This window comes from Carettochelys insculpta, chromosome 6, assembly GCF_033958435.1.
Source record: "Carettochelys insculpta isolate YL-2023 chromosome 6, ASM3395843v1, whole genome shotgun sequence".
NCBI classification, from domain to species: domain Eukaryota; kingdom Metazoa; phylum Chordata; order Testudines; family Carettochelyidae; genus Carettochelys; species Carettochelys insculpta.
In genome coordinates this window covers 102,879,382-102,895,572 of record NC_134142.1, presented here as the reverse complement: position 1 = coordinate 102,895,572, position 16,191 = coordinate 102,879,382, and the positions used below count along the sequence as shown (strand labels likewise).

Sequence of the window (16,191 nt, the reverse complement as noted above, 5' to 3'; positions counted from 1 at the left end):
GTCCCTTGAAAAAGGCACCTTAATGTTGGTGCTAACTAGGCCATTCTTGAAGGCAAGCTGGGGTCAGATTTCTGTGAGGAAGCACTGGATCTGCAACTGCATGGCTCCTAATGGCGGTGAACAGCTGGGCAAGGGACACAGAAGCTCTGTTTAGTATTCCAGCCCATGGTTAGAGTGATTGTTCAGAAGGGGTTTCAGAGCGGCCCTGCCTACAGTAGAGGGAGGTGGATGATGGGTTTTATCCTCTTCAGTGGGCCTTTTTACTCTTGCTTTGTGCAGAGAGAAGTGATTTTGCCGAAAGACTGTACGTTTTGGAGGTTAACTAAACCTTTAAATTTTCTTTTGCCTTCTGTTACCATCACCTCAGATTGCATTAGAATATGGACAGACAGACAGACACAATTCACTGGGACAAATCTGGTACTCAATTACACTTGAGTAATCTTATTCATTTAATGTAAATTAATTTACCCCAGGATTTGTACCCTCACTAGTCCCTTTAAACAGCGGCTGGCATGTTGGCAAAGGTGTGAATTTTTATGTACTCTAAAATGAGCTGCCTTAAGGTTTCTCTGATGTTTAGCTGTTGGTGCAGATTTCATTTCTGATCATGGTTTATCCCTTTGTGCTAAAGAGACCCGATTTTTCTGAATAACCAGCTAATTCAAACCTCATACATTTGAATTATATATGAGCTACACTTGAACCTCTGTTGTAATGAGTGTACTGTGGGTCTTAGATGTATAATGCATTTCAGAGTGGCTCCAAGAAGATGAAACTGTGATCAGAACAATGTGATAAAGATGAGCATGAGGGAAATATTAGGCTTAATGAGGCTGCACGGAGTGACGGGAGGACAAGCAGCTATAGGATGAGACTGATTGCTGATGTAGAGCTGATGGCTGCTCCAGAGTTCTGCATTAATAAATTCTGTGGTTCCATTCTATGTAGTCAAATGCTTAGCAGCTTCGCCAAGAACTGTTATTGTTAGGGTCTTTCACACCTCACTCACTGTGATAGTTAATAGGCACTGAGCCTGATTTAAAAAAAAAAAAAGTACAAGCCTACGCTTAGGGAGCAAAACTGCAAGTGCAATTAGCTGTAAGCACAAGCACCAGCAGTTAATAGTATTGTAGCTACCTGATTAAAATGACAAATCTGGTAGTTAGGCATCTGAATACAAACATTTGGATCTACAGTTAATTGTTGGGTGCAAAACTAATTTGGGTGGTGGGAGGAGAAGAGGCTAGGTTATGGCTACATCCAAACTGTTTCCAGTTAACACAGTAGGAGAAATTCTGCCTTGACTTACCACCCCATGCAATTATGCCAATGGGGTACAAATTGACAAGAATTTGTTTTGCTTCATGTATCTGATTTGCAATGTTGCCTGGAGAAGCAAAAATAAATTAGAAAAATAATTGAAATCAGCAAGTAGAAAGAGTTATGAAAAATACATATTGTACAGTATTATCACACTTGTGAGCACAGCTCTTAATGAGAGACCCCTAAGACATGGAATGCTTATACATCAAACACACACATTATATTTTTAAATTGGAAATTTCTAGAAACATTGTACACATGAGTGTGTCTGTTTTCCACTAACGATTACCAAGAATAGGGATTAATAACTGTGTTTGGTAAAATGTTGTTTTCTTATGTCCTGTGGACTAAATGGAATCAAATAGATAAATAACCTTCTTACAAATTCTCAAACTCATGACTTAAAGAAAAAATATACTAAGGATAATCAGGAGTAAGTAAGTTCTACAATGCTAAATCCTTAAATTGCATATTAATATGCAGTCTGGAAGTATTCCATTGCCAAGATCCGAAATAAAGAATATCCTTCCATCTCTGTCTGTCTGTCTCTGTCTCTCTCTTGTTTTTATTCAGGTTACTTAATTTATTCAGACTTCACCTGTTGCTGTGGTTATAAATCAAGAGCAGAATAGGATTTTCTGGATGTAGTCCTTTCTGTCTGTGTGTGTTTGCCACAAAAGTTCTCTTGGGCAGGATGGCTATTCGGGGGTGCGGTGGGGGAGAGGGAGTTTCATGGGTTTCTTTCATCTTTGTTTCTTCCCTCTGTTTTTCTTCCATTTGATAGCTGGGAGTAGCCCACCTGTCCTATCTGTATGCAACAGGGAGCTGTGTTAGAGGAGACCAAGTAGGATTTCATCTCCACCTGTACTAGCAGAAGTTCCATTACTCCATATTTCCTTATTTCATGGAAGGTGCTTAGCTCATTTAGATATGTTTATAAAAGCAATGGAAAAAAATGAAAGAACAAACAGGCTTCACCTGGGAAATGCCTGTTATCTCTGTGCATGATAATACCCTACAGGCTGTCCTTTGACCTGAACTTGACTGTAAGGAAATCCAGTAGGGTCTCTGGTGTCAAACCCCAGGCACTCTTAGCATATAGATTGTGGAAGAGTAGCCACTCCTGGAGTAGAATTTATCAAGACCTATTTAGGAGATTAGTGAACCAGAGTTGTACATGATAGAATGGAAAATTCCCAAATTTAAGTTATTTTTTTCATAAACCAAATGCTTTAGTTGAAGATTCAAAAATACCTAGGAGAATGCACACATGTGAACAAATGGCTCTCCAAATTTTGACAACTAGAATCTATTTTAAGAGGTATGCTGTTCCTCAAAATGGATCAAAATGTTTTGTTTTACAGTTTTTTTTAAATGTTTCACTCCTTGGCAAAATTTTTCACGAAGCGAAGTTTCAACCCACTGTGGCATTTTGTATATACATACAGCTCAGTTGCAAATTCTTAAAAGGGTATTTTCAAAATATAGACCTTGAGAGAATCTTGCTCACGACAGTCCCCAGTGGAGAACGGTAATGCGTGAGAGGGTGGGCGCAATTTGAGAAGTCCTGCCTCAGTGCACATGAGGAGAGGCAGAGAAGAAGAATAGAGTGGCAAAAACTGCCCATGGTCTTCCAACAGCTACCAACACCTGCCTCTTCTGTGATAGGACCTGCAGCTCCAGAATCAGGCTGATCAGCCATCAATGTACTCACAAATAGGAGGGTGACTTGAAGACGTCCTACTTGCTATCGAGTGACCACCAAGAAGAACTGCACCTTATCTGAACAATTGTTGAGACAGTACTTTTTAAAAGATAATACTGAATGTCAGTTTTAACCAGATTGGTCTTGCTCTCACTCTCCCAAAGGGTTTAGCTAGCATTCAGGTCAGATCAGTTATTTTCTTTCTGTGCTGATTCCTCCTCTCTTGAATAATGTGAAGAATTCTGATTTCAGCATCATTTTAATGGGAAGAGAGACATTTCTGCATTAAGAATACTGCATTCTGCACTTAGATACAATGGAAAATTCTGACCTCTGTTACTAAAAACTTTGCTTTCTTCTTTCTCACAGTCCACTGTTTGCCTTTGCCACCTTAAACCCATGCTCTCAAACCGCTGAAGTTACAGGACAGTGTTAACTATAAATATTTTTCCCTTTGCAAAATTGGCAACTCTTTTGGTATGTGGGTGGAAGGAACAGGAGGAGCCCACAAAGACTAGAAAGTGAGGAGTATAGAAGGAAGAGATCTATTCTAAAAGTATAATGAAACATAAATCAGGGCTGCATGGCTTTTGAAATGCTTCAAGAAATCAGATGAGCATCAGTAACACTGCCTATACGTGTACCTCATGTATTATTTATATAGTGTAACACATAACAATCACACTCTCATTCTCAAATAGGGATACTTCTTGTGTGAACATGAGCTTTCTAAACATTTCCTTTGTTGCCTTTAAACATCAGGAATCGTCAGTTACTTTTGTGCAGTATTCCCTGTTACTAACATTGCAGAGGAATTTTTTCCCCTTTCTCTTGACTCTTTTCTGGTTATATTTTCAATCCCCCAGTATGGAGTCTGCTCCCAGGACAGTTTTTAATACGTTCTAATTACACTCTGTACTAGTCATGTATTCTTCCTCCTTTTAATGCACGACTGGCCAGTGTAAGGTTTGTCTCAATGCCTAATGTGTGATGGCCCTGACAGTATGGAATGTGAACACAGACAGTTATGTGTACGTGAGAAGCAGTAACTTCAGCATGATTAGACTGGACTTACAGTGTTATTGGAGGCATTTAATTTGCTGCAGATGAAAGTCTGCTTGGGAGGAACGTGACCAATATTTTTAAAAATCGGACAGCTAAAATTAGATTCCTAAGTAGAGAGATAGGTAGGTAAATAAGTGGCTAGAATGACAAAAGTGGTGAGCATTCCATTGCCCCATTCATGTCAGTGGAACTGGTGGGGTACTCAGCAGTTCTGAATGTCAGCTGTCTGGTTTAGAAACCTAACTTTAGGTACTTAGTGCACATGTGTATCTGTGGAGGGACACAGGAACTGCCATACTGTGCAGTGGTCCATCTATTTCAGCATTCACTTGTGATATTAAGAACAGGCCCAGGGTATTGGGAGAGCTGGTAATGATATGCTGTTGGCTTAACCAGTTCATATGTATCCCAGTTCTTTAATGTCATGGAATACATGTGATAAGAGTAATACAAGCACCTGTCTCACTAGTAATTAATATTACTGCAGACTACAGGTGCAAGCAACTGATGGAAAGATATAGATATGAAATAAAGCTAGAGGTCTTAAAATGTGTTTACCCACTAAGACAAAGGAAGAGTTGAAGAGGAAAAAATTAGCAGCATTTACTCAGCTCCATTTGACCAAGCTTGACCATTTTTTTTTCAGACAAAAGAGCTGACGTTCATCCCACAAATACCAGCCATTACTAATCATTACCAAGTCTTTTCTCTCTTGTTTGTTAAGGAACGTTTTGGAACAGCAATTTATGGAGGCCTTTATTATTTACTGTGTCTATAAATGATATTATTGCAGTTTTTATGAATGTAAAAGCACATTTTTATGTGGCTGTCATAGTATACAATGGCACTAAATCTTAACTAGCAGTTGAAGTTCATTTATAGCCTAATGGTGATAACTTGCTGTCATGGCAGAAGTGAAATTGGCTTTCTATAGTATAGAAACTCGTACCTCCACTGTTAAGGCCTAAACAGTAGTTTGTTTATAGCTCTGGGGAGAAAGCTCGGTGAATACTATAGTCCTGCTTTTAACACATTCTTCTGACCCAGGGAGTGTATTGCTCTCTTTCTGTATTTTTTTGTTTCTAAATGGTATTTTCTCAGGTTTCAGCCACCTTTAGACATTGCTTGACCATGACAGTACCTCCAAGTGTTAGAGGATGCAGCGTGATCTAATGAACAGGTAGCGTTCGAATGAGAGTCTACTGACTTCAGTACTGTTTCTGAACCTGGTCTTGGACAAGGTGTTTCACTTTTCTGTTTCAAAAATTTTGACTGTATTTTCTTTTGGGGATGGACTTTCTTATTGTGTGTGCCTAGGGCATAGCAAAAAGGGTACATGATCTCAGCTGGTGTCTCTAAGTGCTGCTGAAATACAAACAATAAATGCACAGACTCACAGGATTAAAAGCATAAGGGAGCATCAGAATCTTTTGGTTGGGTCGCCTGCATGTTAGGCCAGAGATCTCACCCACCCTTTCTTGTGGTAGAACAATAACCTCTGCCTGAGTTACTGGTATCCTCAAATTATGATTTAAGTCTTCAGGTTACAGAGAAGCCTTACTCTAGTCAAACCGACAAATGCCCTATGCTCTACACTGCAGAGGAAGTCAGTAAACCCTCAGAGTTTTTGCCATTTTGACCCTGGGGGGAAATAGCTTTCTGGCCCCAAATATGATGATCAGTTAGGCCCTGAGCACATGGGCAAGATGCAGCAGCCAGACACCTGGCAAAGAATTTACCGTAGTAACGCAGAGGACTCCTCATCTAGTGTACTGTCTCTGGCTGTTTCCTAGATGTTACTGTTGGCAACTTTAACATACCATCCCTTCCATAAACTTACCAAGCTTAGTCTTGAAACAAATTAGAATTTTAATAATACAGTAAGCCCTCAAGTTACACAAGTTGAGGGGAGACAGGAACCAGGCAGCAGCCACTCCTGTCAGACGCAGCAGCAAGAATCAGCCTGCCATCCCTGACAGGAGCGGGGAAACTGCTCCTCCTGGGGGTGGCAGCCTGACTCTTGGCTGATGCCCCTGACAAGAGCGATTTCCCGGTCTCTGGAGTGGAGGGGAGCCAGGAACCAGGGGCAACCTGCTCAGTTTCCCGGCTCTGCAAGAGGAAGGGAGCCAGGCTGCCACCTGGCTGTTGGCTTTCCATCACTCCGAGGACTGGGAAACCACTCCTGTCAGGGGCGGCAGCCAAAAGTCAGGCTGCTGCCCCTGACAGGAGCAGGAAACCACCTCAGACAGGAGCAGGAAACCGCTTCTGTCAGGGGCACAGCTGAGAGTCAAGCTGCCACTGCTGCTCCTGTCAGAGGTGGCAATTGTGTTAATCCAAGGCAGGCACAACTTGGTTGCATGTATCTCAAGGGTTTACTGTATAACAGTAATGCAGTGGGGCGGGGAGGTGGTTAATATTATAATTCTTCTCAGTTTTATAAACATGACCACATAAAGTTGAGCAACTAAATCATGAGCCTAAATACCCTTTTTATGCACCTCCTGAATAATGTAGAAGCCTGAATATGGCACCCAGTTCCATAAGTAGACAGGGTTTCTCCTCAGAGGCGTAATTCAGTATATTTCCCATTAGATCCCTGCTGACATTCTGGTGAGGTCCAGCTGGAAGATGCAAGACTCACAATAGTTTAAGAGAAAAAATCTAGAAGCACAAATATTTTTCTGTTGGATATTTTTAACAAACATGCTTGAAATTATTTTAGTTTATGAAATTCAACTTATCACTCATATGGAGTGTTTTTACTTGCTCAAAGTCTCAGCAGTATGTATGAAAGTGAAGTGCTTAGACCTCATGGAAATAGATATACTATAATCAAAGGAAAAATCACCAAACCATTCTGTTTTGTTACTGCTGCAAAATAGCTTTTACACTGAGGGCCTTGGTAAGCTCTATACCAGTTTCAAAAAGAGTATTTGTTGATGTAGTGTCAACAACGGACAGTCTGAAGCCAAGTGGTTTTTCTTCGTGAACTGCCCTGCATGCCAATACTCGGACCACTCTCTTTCAGGACACAGAGCTAAATTAATTTCTGGGAACAAATCTAAAGGCTTGAGGGTGCCAATTAATTGTTTGCCTTGAAGACCGTTTTAGTCACATAAATGTAATTGCAGGTGAACTGCTGAGCTTTGTGTCTTCAGCTATGTCTACACTAGAGAGTTTTGTCTATAAAACTCATGGAGTGTCCACATTACAAATGTGTCATTGACAGTAAATTGATAGAACGCAGCACTTCTGACAGCAGCTTTCTGCAGTTCCCCCCAGGAAGCAGAATGTCTTCCTTGATACAATCTGTCAACAGAAGGCTAATGTGGACACTCCAGGGGGCCCTCTGTTGACAGACAGACGGCTTCTGGGGTACTGGGCAGCCCTGTCTGCTGTGCTTCCAGTTGGCCATTCTGTCGGAAGAGCAGCTGGGTTGTCTAACCACGCTGAGATCAACAGCGTGATCCACTTTCATGTGTGGCTGCAATCTGTCAACAGAAGTTTTGTTGCAGATGTCTTCCAACAACAACTTCTGTTGACAGATCGCTGTAGTGTAGATGTAGTCTTAGATGGGATGATGTATAAGTATTTGTGAGTCGATATTGATTAGCTTTTCAGTAATCCTTTGACTAGACTTTTCGGTTGTCTGACAGGAATTGATGGCCCTGCTGCATTTCAAGATGATATTCAGGAGGTAGGAAGTCAAATTCAGATTCTGACTGTCGGGCAGTCTAGCCACAGTGAAGACGATGGAGAGACAATGGCTAGTGGCCAGCAACAAAGCAGGCAGGACCTTAGAGTATCCATGCAGAAGAAGGGTAAGTAGCCCAGGCTGCCTAATTATGCTCTTTGTTGTTCGCTCTGTTTTCAGGCTGGCAACTCCTGCTCCCAGGGGTAGTCTGGTCCTAAACTAAGGCATAGACTTCATATTGTTTCACCATTTCATGGGAGGTCCTTTCTTCAGTGAGTAATCATTGTCATTACCTTATTGCTCGCTTGTTTTACCTCCATTTTAGTAATGGAGGGCAGGGTCTACACGTGCCCCTTCCTTTTGAAAGAGGCATGTTACTGAGCGGGTTTGACATATGCTAATGAGGCACCACAAGGAATATGCAGTGCCTCATTAGCATAATGGTGGTCGCAGCAATTTGAAAGTGTGGCTTTTCAAATCACATGCCACCCGTGGAGACGGGACCTTCTGAAAGGACCCCCCCAGTTTTCGAAAGCCCTTCTTCCGATCACCAGTGCCTCATTAGCATCTTTTGAATCTGCTCATTAGCATGCCCCTTTCGAAAGGAAGGGGCACGTATAGACACAGGGGAGTTCTCCATTGGTTTGCACAGCAAGGTGCCCGTGTGTACTCTAAGACGTGGCTTTCCCGTATTTCAGTGCAATGTTTTGATCAAAGTGGCAGGTGTTTAAGCTCTCATCCATAAGTTTTACAGTTTGAATTGTAGAATCTTGGAAATCATGAGCATCACAAAAAGGGGAGAGGGTTGTAAAGGCCACATGTAAATTAGAAGGCACAACATTAGATGTGGTGATAGTATCATTTCACAAATTCACATTTTACATTCATCGTCCTAAAGGTAAATATGATACAACTGTATTCTTCAACACTTCTTGGCAGCATTTCTCTCAAATGTTCCGGGTTTCTTCAAGGACATTCCTGAGTGGGGATGAAATGAGTGTGTGTGTGTGTGTGTGTGTGTGTGTGTGTGTGTGTGTGTGTGTGTGTGTGTGTGTTGGTGCACACGCGTGCACTCCATTCTGCAACAATGCTATCTCTTAGTAGCAGCAGCTTAGGAGGATAGAAATCCTAAAAACCGCACAATGCTTCCCGGAAGACTTAAGGGCTCTGCTTTTTCCGTATGCAACCTTTGAAGTTAAGATGGCTTTGTTCAAAGCTGCTCTCCAGAGAACAACTGGTGCTTTAAAAATATACACATAGTCTACAAAGAACTAATTTTAAGTGAGAAGTTGACTTGTATAGAATAGGCTGCTCTTTTCTGTATGCCAGCTTTGTAGAGCAGCTCTCACTGAGATTCATTATTCCAGTGAATCCACTTTCCACACTGTGGATATGAGCAATGCAGCCTGAAATGAACATATTTCCCCCAGGTCTGAAGTTTCCTGGGTATTTGGAGCTGAAAGAGAGTGATTTGACTAACAAGTTGAGACCTGCATATTGGTTGCCCCTTAAATTCATGGCTCAAAGTGTTTGAAATTGTTTTAGTATGTGAATTCAAAATGTTTATGACCCAGTCACTTTTTTCATAAATGTTGGTTGATACAGAAATTATAAATAGAGCTGGGAAAAACATCTTCTGTTTCCTGGAAAGTTCTGCAAGATACAAAAATATGAAATTTGTTCCAAAACAGAAGGCAAACAATTTTTTAAAACTTTTCTATGAAAGCAAGTTCCAACAAAATATTTCATTTTGAAAAAAATCAAAACTTTTTTTGATTTTGATGTTTATTTTGCTTACATTTTAATGATGCAAAAGACTTTTCAAAATAAAAAGTCATTTTGAAACAAAAGATAGAAATGTTGTATTCTGAAGACATCCGTACGGAATGTTTCACTTTTTCCATGTTTTCCCCCTCTTGAAATGAAATTTCATCAAAATAGAAGCTTTTCCACAAAGCATTTTGCTCTTGATGAGTTGACATGTCTTAGGGAAAATGTTTGTCCTAGGAAATTTCTAACCAGCTCAAATTACAAACCAACTTTTAAGTTAAGTCAAACCAATGACATAAAACAACTGATTTATTATGGGGGAAGTTTATTTTTTTAAGGCCAAAAACTGTCGTACTTGGCAGACAGTAAAGTCTGTTCTTCATGCTTCTCATGGTGTCATGCAGCATACATACCCAGATTGCACTCCTGGCACAGATATAAGGAGCGGTGTAGCTGGTCAGGCATGGCTTAGGGAAGAAGAATAAAGGCAAGTCTGTAGGGTGTGGGAATATGTACAAGTACATACTCCAATGGTCTTGATGCACCTAAGCAAGGCCTCTCTGTTTCTTGCAGTGTAGTGCCCTGTGCTGCTGGAGCCTTTCTGCTTCTCAGGAAGGGCACTCCCCACTCTGCCACATCAGTGGGCGAAAGCTCTGGCAGGAGGGAGCCAGCAGGGAAAGAGCTGGGCATCTCCCCACTGTTTTTCCCCACCGCTGGGGAAGACTGGCAGCAGGAAAAGATTGTCAGCTCTCCGTGGCTGACGATTTCCCTTGCTGTCTCTCTGTTGATAGGGGGACACACCTTACATGTTGCCGTTAGTTTATGGAGGAGATGCTTTAAATGAGATCTCTGGGATTTAGCTTTGTGGTTCCTCTTAAGGTCAGTGGATCATACCACGCCCTGTGTGGCTACAAAGCACCAGTCAGCTGGGATCAAACTACAGGAGGTTCCATGGGACATTCTTGTTATATGGTGGAGTTTGCCATCCCATGGAGTGAGAAGGAGACTTGTTAGCCAGATTTTCTTACCCTGGCATGTCCCAGGAACCATGAGGACATTTGTTTAGTGGCTGAGGCTTTCAAGTGCAGGTCCAGTGGTTCTGTCCTGCTCCCTAGACTGTCTCATGGCCATGTCACTATGACTCTAAAGAGCTCAGTGTTCCTGTGGGAACCTTGAGAAGAGTACTTGCGCATAAGCCACATTTAATTTGTTGTGGATGGGGAAGGGAAAAGCCACATAAGGGCAATGCTGACTGTAGGAAGGGCCATGCTGATTGTCATTAGAATTGCTTAGCTCTGATTTGAACCTGTTCTGCTGTTTGACATGAACTTTGTGGGAGTGTCCATTAATATCAGACACTTGTCTGCTCCACAGGGAGCACCCAAGATGTCTGTTTCAGTTAGGAGAAGATAGATTATGGAATACATTAGTGCACAAGCAATACTTGCCTTGCAAGGAAATGCCAAATGTTTTATTTGATTTCCCCATCTGCTGGAAAGTGCCACAACTAAAATTACTCTTTTCCTGTGGGAAATATTCTGGCCTTTTGATGTCAGTATTTTTAACATGGAACCTTCCTTGTCAGTGAATAAATCACAAGGACAGACACACACTTCTTCGGTTTTTAGCAAAACTCAGACAAAATGCTAACATTTAGGTGCAAATTTATCGGTTTCATTCATGTCATTGTAATGACTGTGACTGTAGCAGTCTGAATAGTTTTAATTCTTTGCTAGCTGGAGATAGAACTGCTGTTGTTTTGAGATTTAGAGAAGGAATAGATTTGTGTAATACTTAAAGCTGCAAATAACATTGCTTTTTTTTTTTTTTTGTCACAAAGGTGAAACAGGAGATTTTTTAAATTATTCTCACGGTGTTTCCAAAAGATGGCTTGAACCAGTTCCTCAAACATTGGAAATTGTTCACTGGTTATTATACAAGCAAAACCTGAGTAATGTACAATAGGTATAAATGCAGATAAAAATAAAATAACTTTTTGTTGCTGCATAGGAGTGTGTTCAGCTCCCGGCTTTTTTATGCACCAGTACTCACATGGGACATGGACTGCTGGGGTTGCCCTCACAAATGCGGGATATAATCTGCATGGCAGCATCTAAAAAAGTCGTCTTTTTGTTCCTTTTTTTTTCCTCCTCTGTCTCAGAGCATCTTTGAAGGCACAGAAGATAGCATCGTACAGCGTTGCCGTTCATTCTTGTGCTTGACTGATCATGTCCCTGTGTATTACATCCTTCTGGCTCATTGGCAATCGGACTTTTGTTGATTGTGTTTTAAATTACTTTCATTAGCTTCCAGTCATTTGTTTCTCACTTGCATCATCCCCAGCATTGTAATCTTTCCAGCTGTAGCCAAACTTCTACCCTGACTTGGTGTCCTACTTTTCTCCTAATCTCTTCAGTTGTCTTAAAATGATTTCATTTCACACCTGCTGTATTTCATCTGTACTGCCACTAGGCTTCTGGTCTCTTTTCCGTTTAATACAGCTGCTTCCAGGCCACAGAGTAATTCTGTTAGTACATTGGTTTGATAAATTTCCCTTTTGATACCAAGCGTAATGTTTTTAACAGTGCGTAATTTAATCAATTTCTATGCAGCGCTTGTGGTTAAGACATCTCCTTTTAACCTCATCCTTGATGGAGCCATCAGCACTGACAAAGCTTCCTAGGTACACATAAAACTGTATTTGTTCTATTACTTAGCTGTGGCTGCATTTCAGCACTTTATCTTTTGTCTATTTCAAGATTCAGAAACTTCATTTTTTGTAACTCTAAGTTGACTACACCAGTTTTCCAAGGCAGCAGAATATGTTACTGATTCAAATGTCTGCCGTCTGTATAATCTAATGAGCTTAACTTCAAATCATTGAACTTGTCTAATGTTTTTAATATCCAGAGAAAAGTGACTAATTCTATGGCACCAGTTTGACATATTGGCTTAAAAAGTTTTTCAGGCTGTCATTAGGAGTCAAAGAATGAAGCAGGGCACGTAATCATACTCTTTTCAGGCAGTTCTTGTTTATGTGTGATGGTGGAAGGTGAGCACAGATGTTTAAACTAAGGCCAAAATGACCAGTTAGTCTGGGAGTTTTGACTTCCCTGTACACAAGGGCTATGTCTACACTAGCTCCAAACTTCGAAATGGCCATGCAAATAGCCATTTCGAAGTTTACTAATGAAGTGCTGAAATACATATTCAGCGCCTCATTAGCATGCGGGTGGCCACGGCACTTCGAAATTGATGCGGCTCGCTGCCGCGCAGCTTGTCCAGACAGGGCTCCTTTTTGAAAGGACCCCGCCTACTTTGAAGTCCCCTTATTCCCATCTGCTCATAGGAATAAGGGGACCTCGAAGTAGGTGGGGTCATTTCGAAAAGGAGCCCTGTCTGGACAAGCCGCGCGGCGGCGAGCCGCATCAATTTCGAAGTGCCGTGGCCGCCCGCATGCTAATGAGGCGCTGAATATGTATTTCAGCGCTTCATTAGTAAACTTCGAAATGGCTATTTGCATGGCCATTTCGAAGTTTGGGGCTAGTGTAGACACGGCCAAGATGTTGTTGGAGATTCCTTTGATGTCATTTTTATATTTTTCCCAAAGTGGGAAGAAATAGAACAATAGATGATGGGCCCTCTCTCTAAAGGATATTTAGCAATGTATCTGCGTATACTTGACCTCTACACATTTGTGGGAGGGTGAGCATATGAAGCGTTCAAATTCACAGTTCAAAATTCAAACCTAAGAATATTGCCACAAGCATTTCAGTTGCAGGCTGAATCTCTCTAGTCTGGCACCCTAAGTACCATATTGGTGCTGGACCAGAGAGTTTGCCAAACCATGGCAGGTCAATATTTAACAGCATTACTAATGCTTCCTGGCTGGGCTCATAGAAGACAGTTAGGGGCAAATTAGAGCTAAATAACAGCACAGAACACAGGACTGGTGGCTATAAATAAACTTTATGGGACCATGGGAAATTTGGCCACACCCATGATAAGTGGGCATCCAGCTAACTAAAACCATGCTGGATCATGGGTGTTGGTAGATCAGAGTGTGTTGGACTAGAGGGGTTCAATCTGTAATGTATATTAGTCTGTGCACTAGTTTTGTTTAGTCCTTGCTGTTAAATAAATATTTTTTATTGAATACATTTTCCTGTAGCATCTGTGTGTACTATTGAATTATATGTCTCTAAAGATGAAAGAGGAGAACATAAACTCCCTATGAGGAACTCACCCACAATGTACTGGAAGGTTTGCAATGCAACCATTTGTTATGACTAACACATTGTATAACTTCAATTCTATAATCCTTTAGGTAGGTGACACCAGGTTTCCAGGTAGATTTGAATCTTCAGCAAGGGATGGCTTTTATAAAGGAGAGTATCTGAGAGTTATGGCGGCAGAAATGTGGCTCTACCCAGCAAATCCTTAGTTCATGTGTGGGGTCTTCTCATTAAATTAGGATTGATCATGTGATAAGGGTGTACAGAACCAAGCCCATGGATTTTTTTCCTTTCCCAGATCCCCACGCAAATACATCCTGGTCCACTTCCACCTCCCAATCCAGTCTTGTGGCCCTGGATCATGTTCCAGGTAAGTAGAGAAGGAAGAAGTTAACCCTGCCCGTGCTGTTTGTTAGGCTCCAAGGTTTTTTTGTTTTTTTTTGTTTTTGTTTTTTTTTGTGTTTTTTTTTTTTTTTTTGTTTCTGTTTTTTTATTAGTAGCTGTCCTGTTTCCCTTCAGCATTTGAACTAACAATCCTGGAAATTCTTCACTAAAGTTATGGAAAATACCTCATTTTTGGAACATACTTTGTAGTCATAATCAGTAGTTTCAGATTTAGTCTAAAAGTGGAAGGTGGCTTCATTTACATAAAACTCTCTGGGAAAACCAGGCCTGCTAAACTTCCTGGTCTAAGATCAAGACCTTCTACTGCCAACGGCATCCTCGTTCTCAAAGTACTATTTCCTTAGATTCCCCCAAGTTTGTGTGGCAGGCACACTTAAGGGACTGACACAAAAGTATTTAAGTGAAATGGATCTGGAATTCCTTTTTTGGTCTGATATTTGCATACAAAAACATTCTTAAAAACATAAGATTTTTATCACTTTTTTTCTCTCACTAAGATCTGCCCCCCAGGATATCAAATAGAAATAGCTAAAACCCTACTTGAATTGCAGTATGGCTGTTAAATAAGTGCAGCAACATTGCTGACAAGATATAGAAAAATCACAGAAAAGTAATAATGAAGTTTTATTTGTTGTGGTAATTTGGAAAAGTCAAAGAAGACCTATTTGTATAGGAAAAATTTGCTGGTACAATATAAACACTAAAGTGTTATGTTATGCCTGTTTTTTTTTTTCTTTTTGATAACCAGACATTTTGCTGCAACTATATTATACTCATCAATGCATGGGGCTGACAGCAGGATCCCTGCCCTGTGCAGGGAGAGAGACCAAGACACAGATGCTATCTGCTTGGATAAATGGGGTTCTGTTGTACTAATAGGGAATAAAAACATGTTGCAAACCTCAAAGTGTATGCAAAATTGTGGGCTGTGCAAAGTTAGTTAATTAAAATCAAATTTATGGTGGAAGCCTAGTATTGCCGGGTCTGTGATTTCTGCAGCAGAACAAATTAAATAGGGCCTTTAGAAATAGTTAAATATTAGATCTTGCTATGGTGAGGTATACCTTGCCATTTCTTTAGGCCCCCATGCAGCTGCAAGGGGCTGCCGTCACCAATCCAATTCAAGGATTGGTGCTTTTATGATTAAAACATTCAAATCAGAAGATCTGGATTCAGTTCCTGCCTATATCAAATGTGTCTTGTGTGTTCTTGGGTAAATCACTCACTCCCTATAAAATGGGCATAATGACACTTCCTTTCCTCCTACCCTTTGTCTTGTCTGTTTTTTAGACTGTAAAGCCTCTTGAGAGGAGGAGCTCTCTCTATGTGTTTGTGCAGCATCCAACACCACTGGGATCCCAGTGTGACCTGGGATCGGCTAGAGTGGTTTCACATTTCATATAAACTTGTTTGCTTGGTCCTCAGGCATTTCAAGCAGCATGAATTTTGATGAAGAGGATGAGGAGGATGAAGACAGCTCAGGTTCCTCCCAATTAAACCGTAACACCCGACCTGGCTCTGCAACAAGCAAGAAGTCAAACAAGGTTAGAAGGCAAAAGTGTTGCTTAGAGATAAATGTGAACGGTGTCATTTCCAGGGCAGAAGGCCCACATTTTTTTTTTTTAACAGGTATGTTTTTAAATATAGCAGCTTAAGGGAGGTTGCTGTGGTACAGCACAGGACTCAGACAAGCAACTAATGGAAAAGCTGACCAGGATAGCATCTTTTGAAAACCAAAAACTAGGATGGGTGAAACGGCCTGAGAGTTCATTGATTGCTTTTTACCGATATACCCCCTGTGCAGTTGGCATAGGAGACAGTTCCACTGGCTTTATACCAGCTGAGGGGAGGATTCGTATCTGTGCAGTTACACCGAAATAACACCCCATTTTAGCATCTGAGAGGCATAAGGGGGCCAGAAAGAGGAAAGGCAACGTGCTAGGTAGGTTATTGCGATGTTTTTAAAGAGAAGCTGTTGCTGCAGTGCAGCC

At 41.1% G+C, this 16,191-nt stretch overlaps 1 protein-coding gene across 5 annotated transcripts in view; it reads left to right on the top strand.

Annotated features, from left to right (window-relative positions):
• TUB (TUB bipartite transcription factor) overlaps positions 1-16,191 on the top strand; it is a 109,127-nt gene that overhangs the window by 70,172 nt on the left and 22,764 nt on the right. For all 5 annotated transcript variants that reach the window (XM_074997704.1, XM_074997701.1, XM_074997702.1 and 2 more), the window contains 3 exons: positions 7,753-7,917; positions 14,094-14,165; positions 15,626-15,744. In XM_074997704.1, coding sequence (XP_074853805.1) covers positions 7,753-7,917; positions 14,094-14,165; positions 15,626-15,744 — 356 coding nt within the window. The remainder of the gene's footprint in view (positions 1-7,752; positions 7,918-14,093; positions 14,166-15,625; positions 15,745-16,191) is intronic.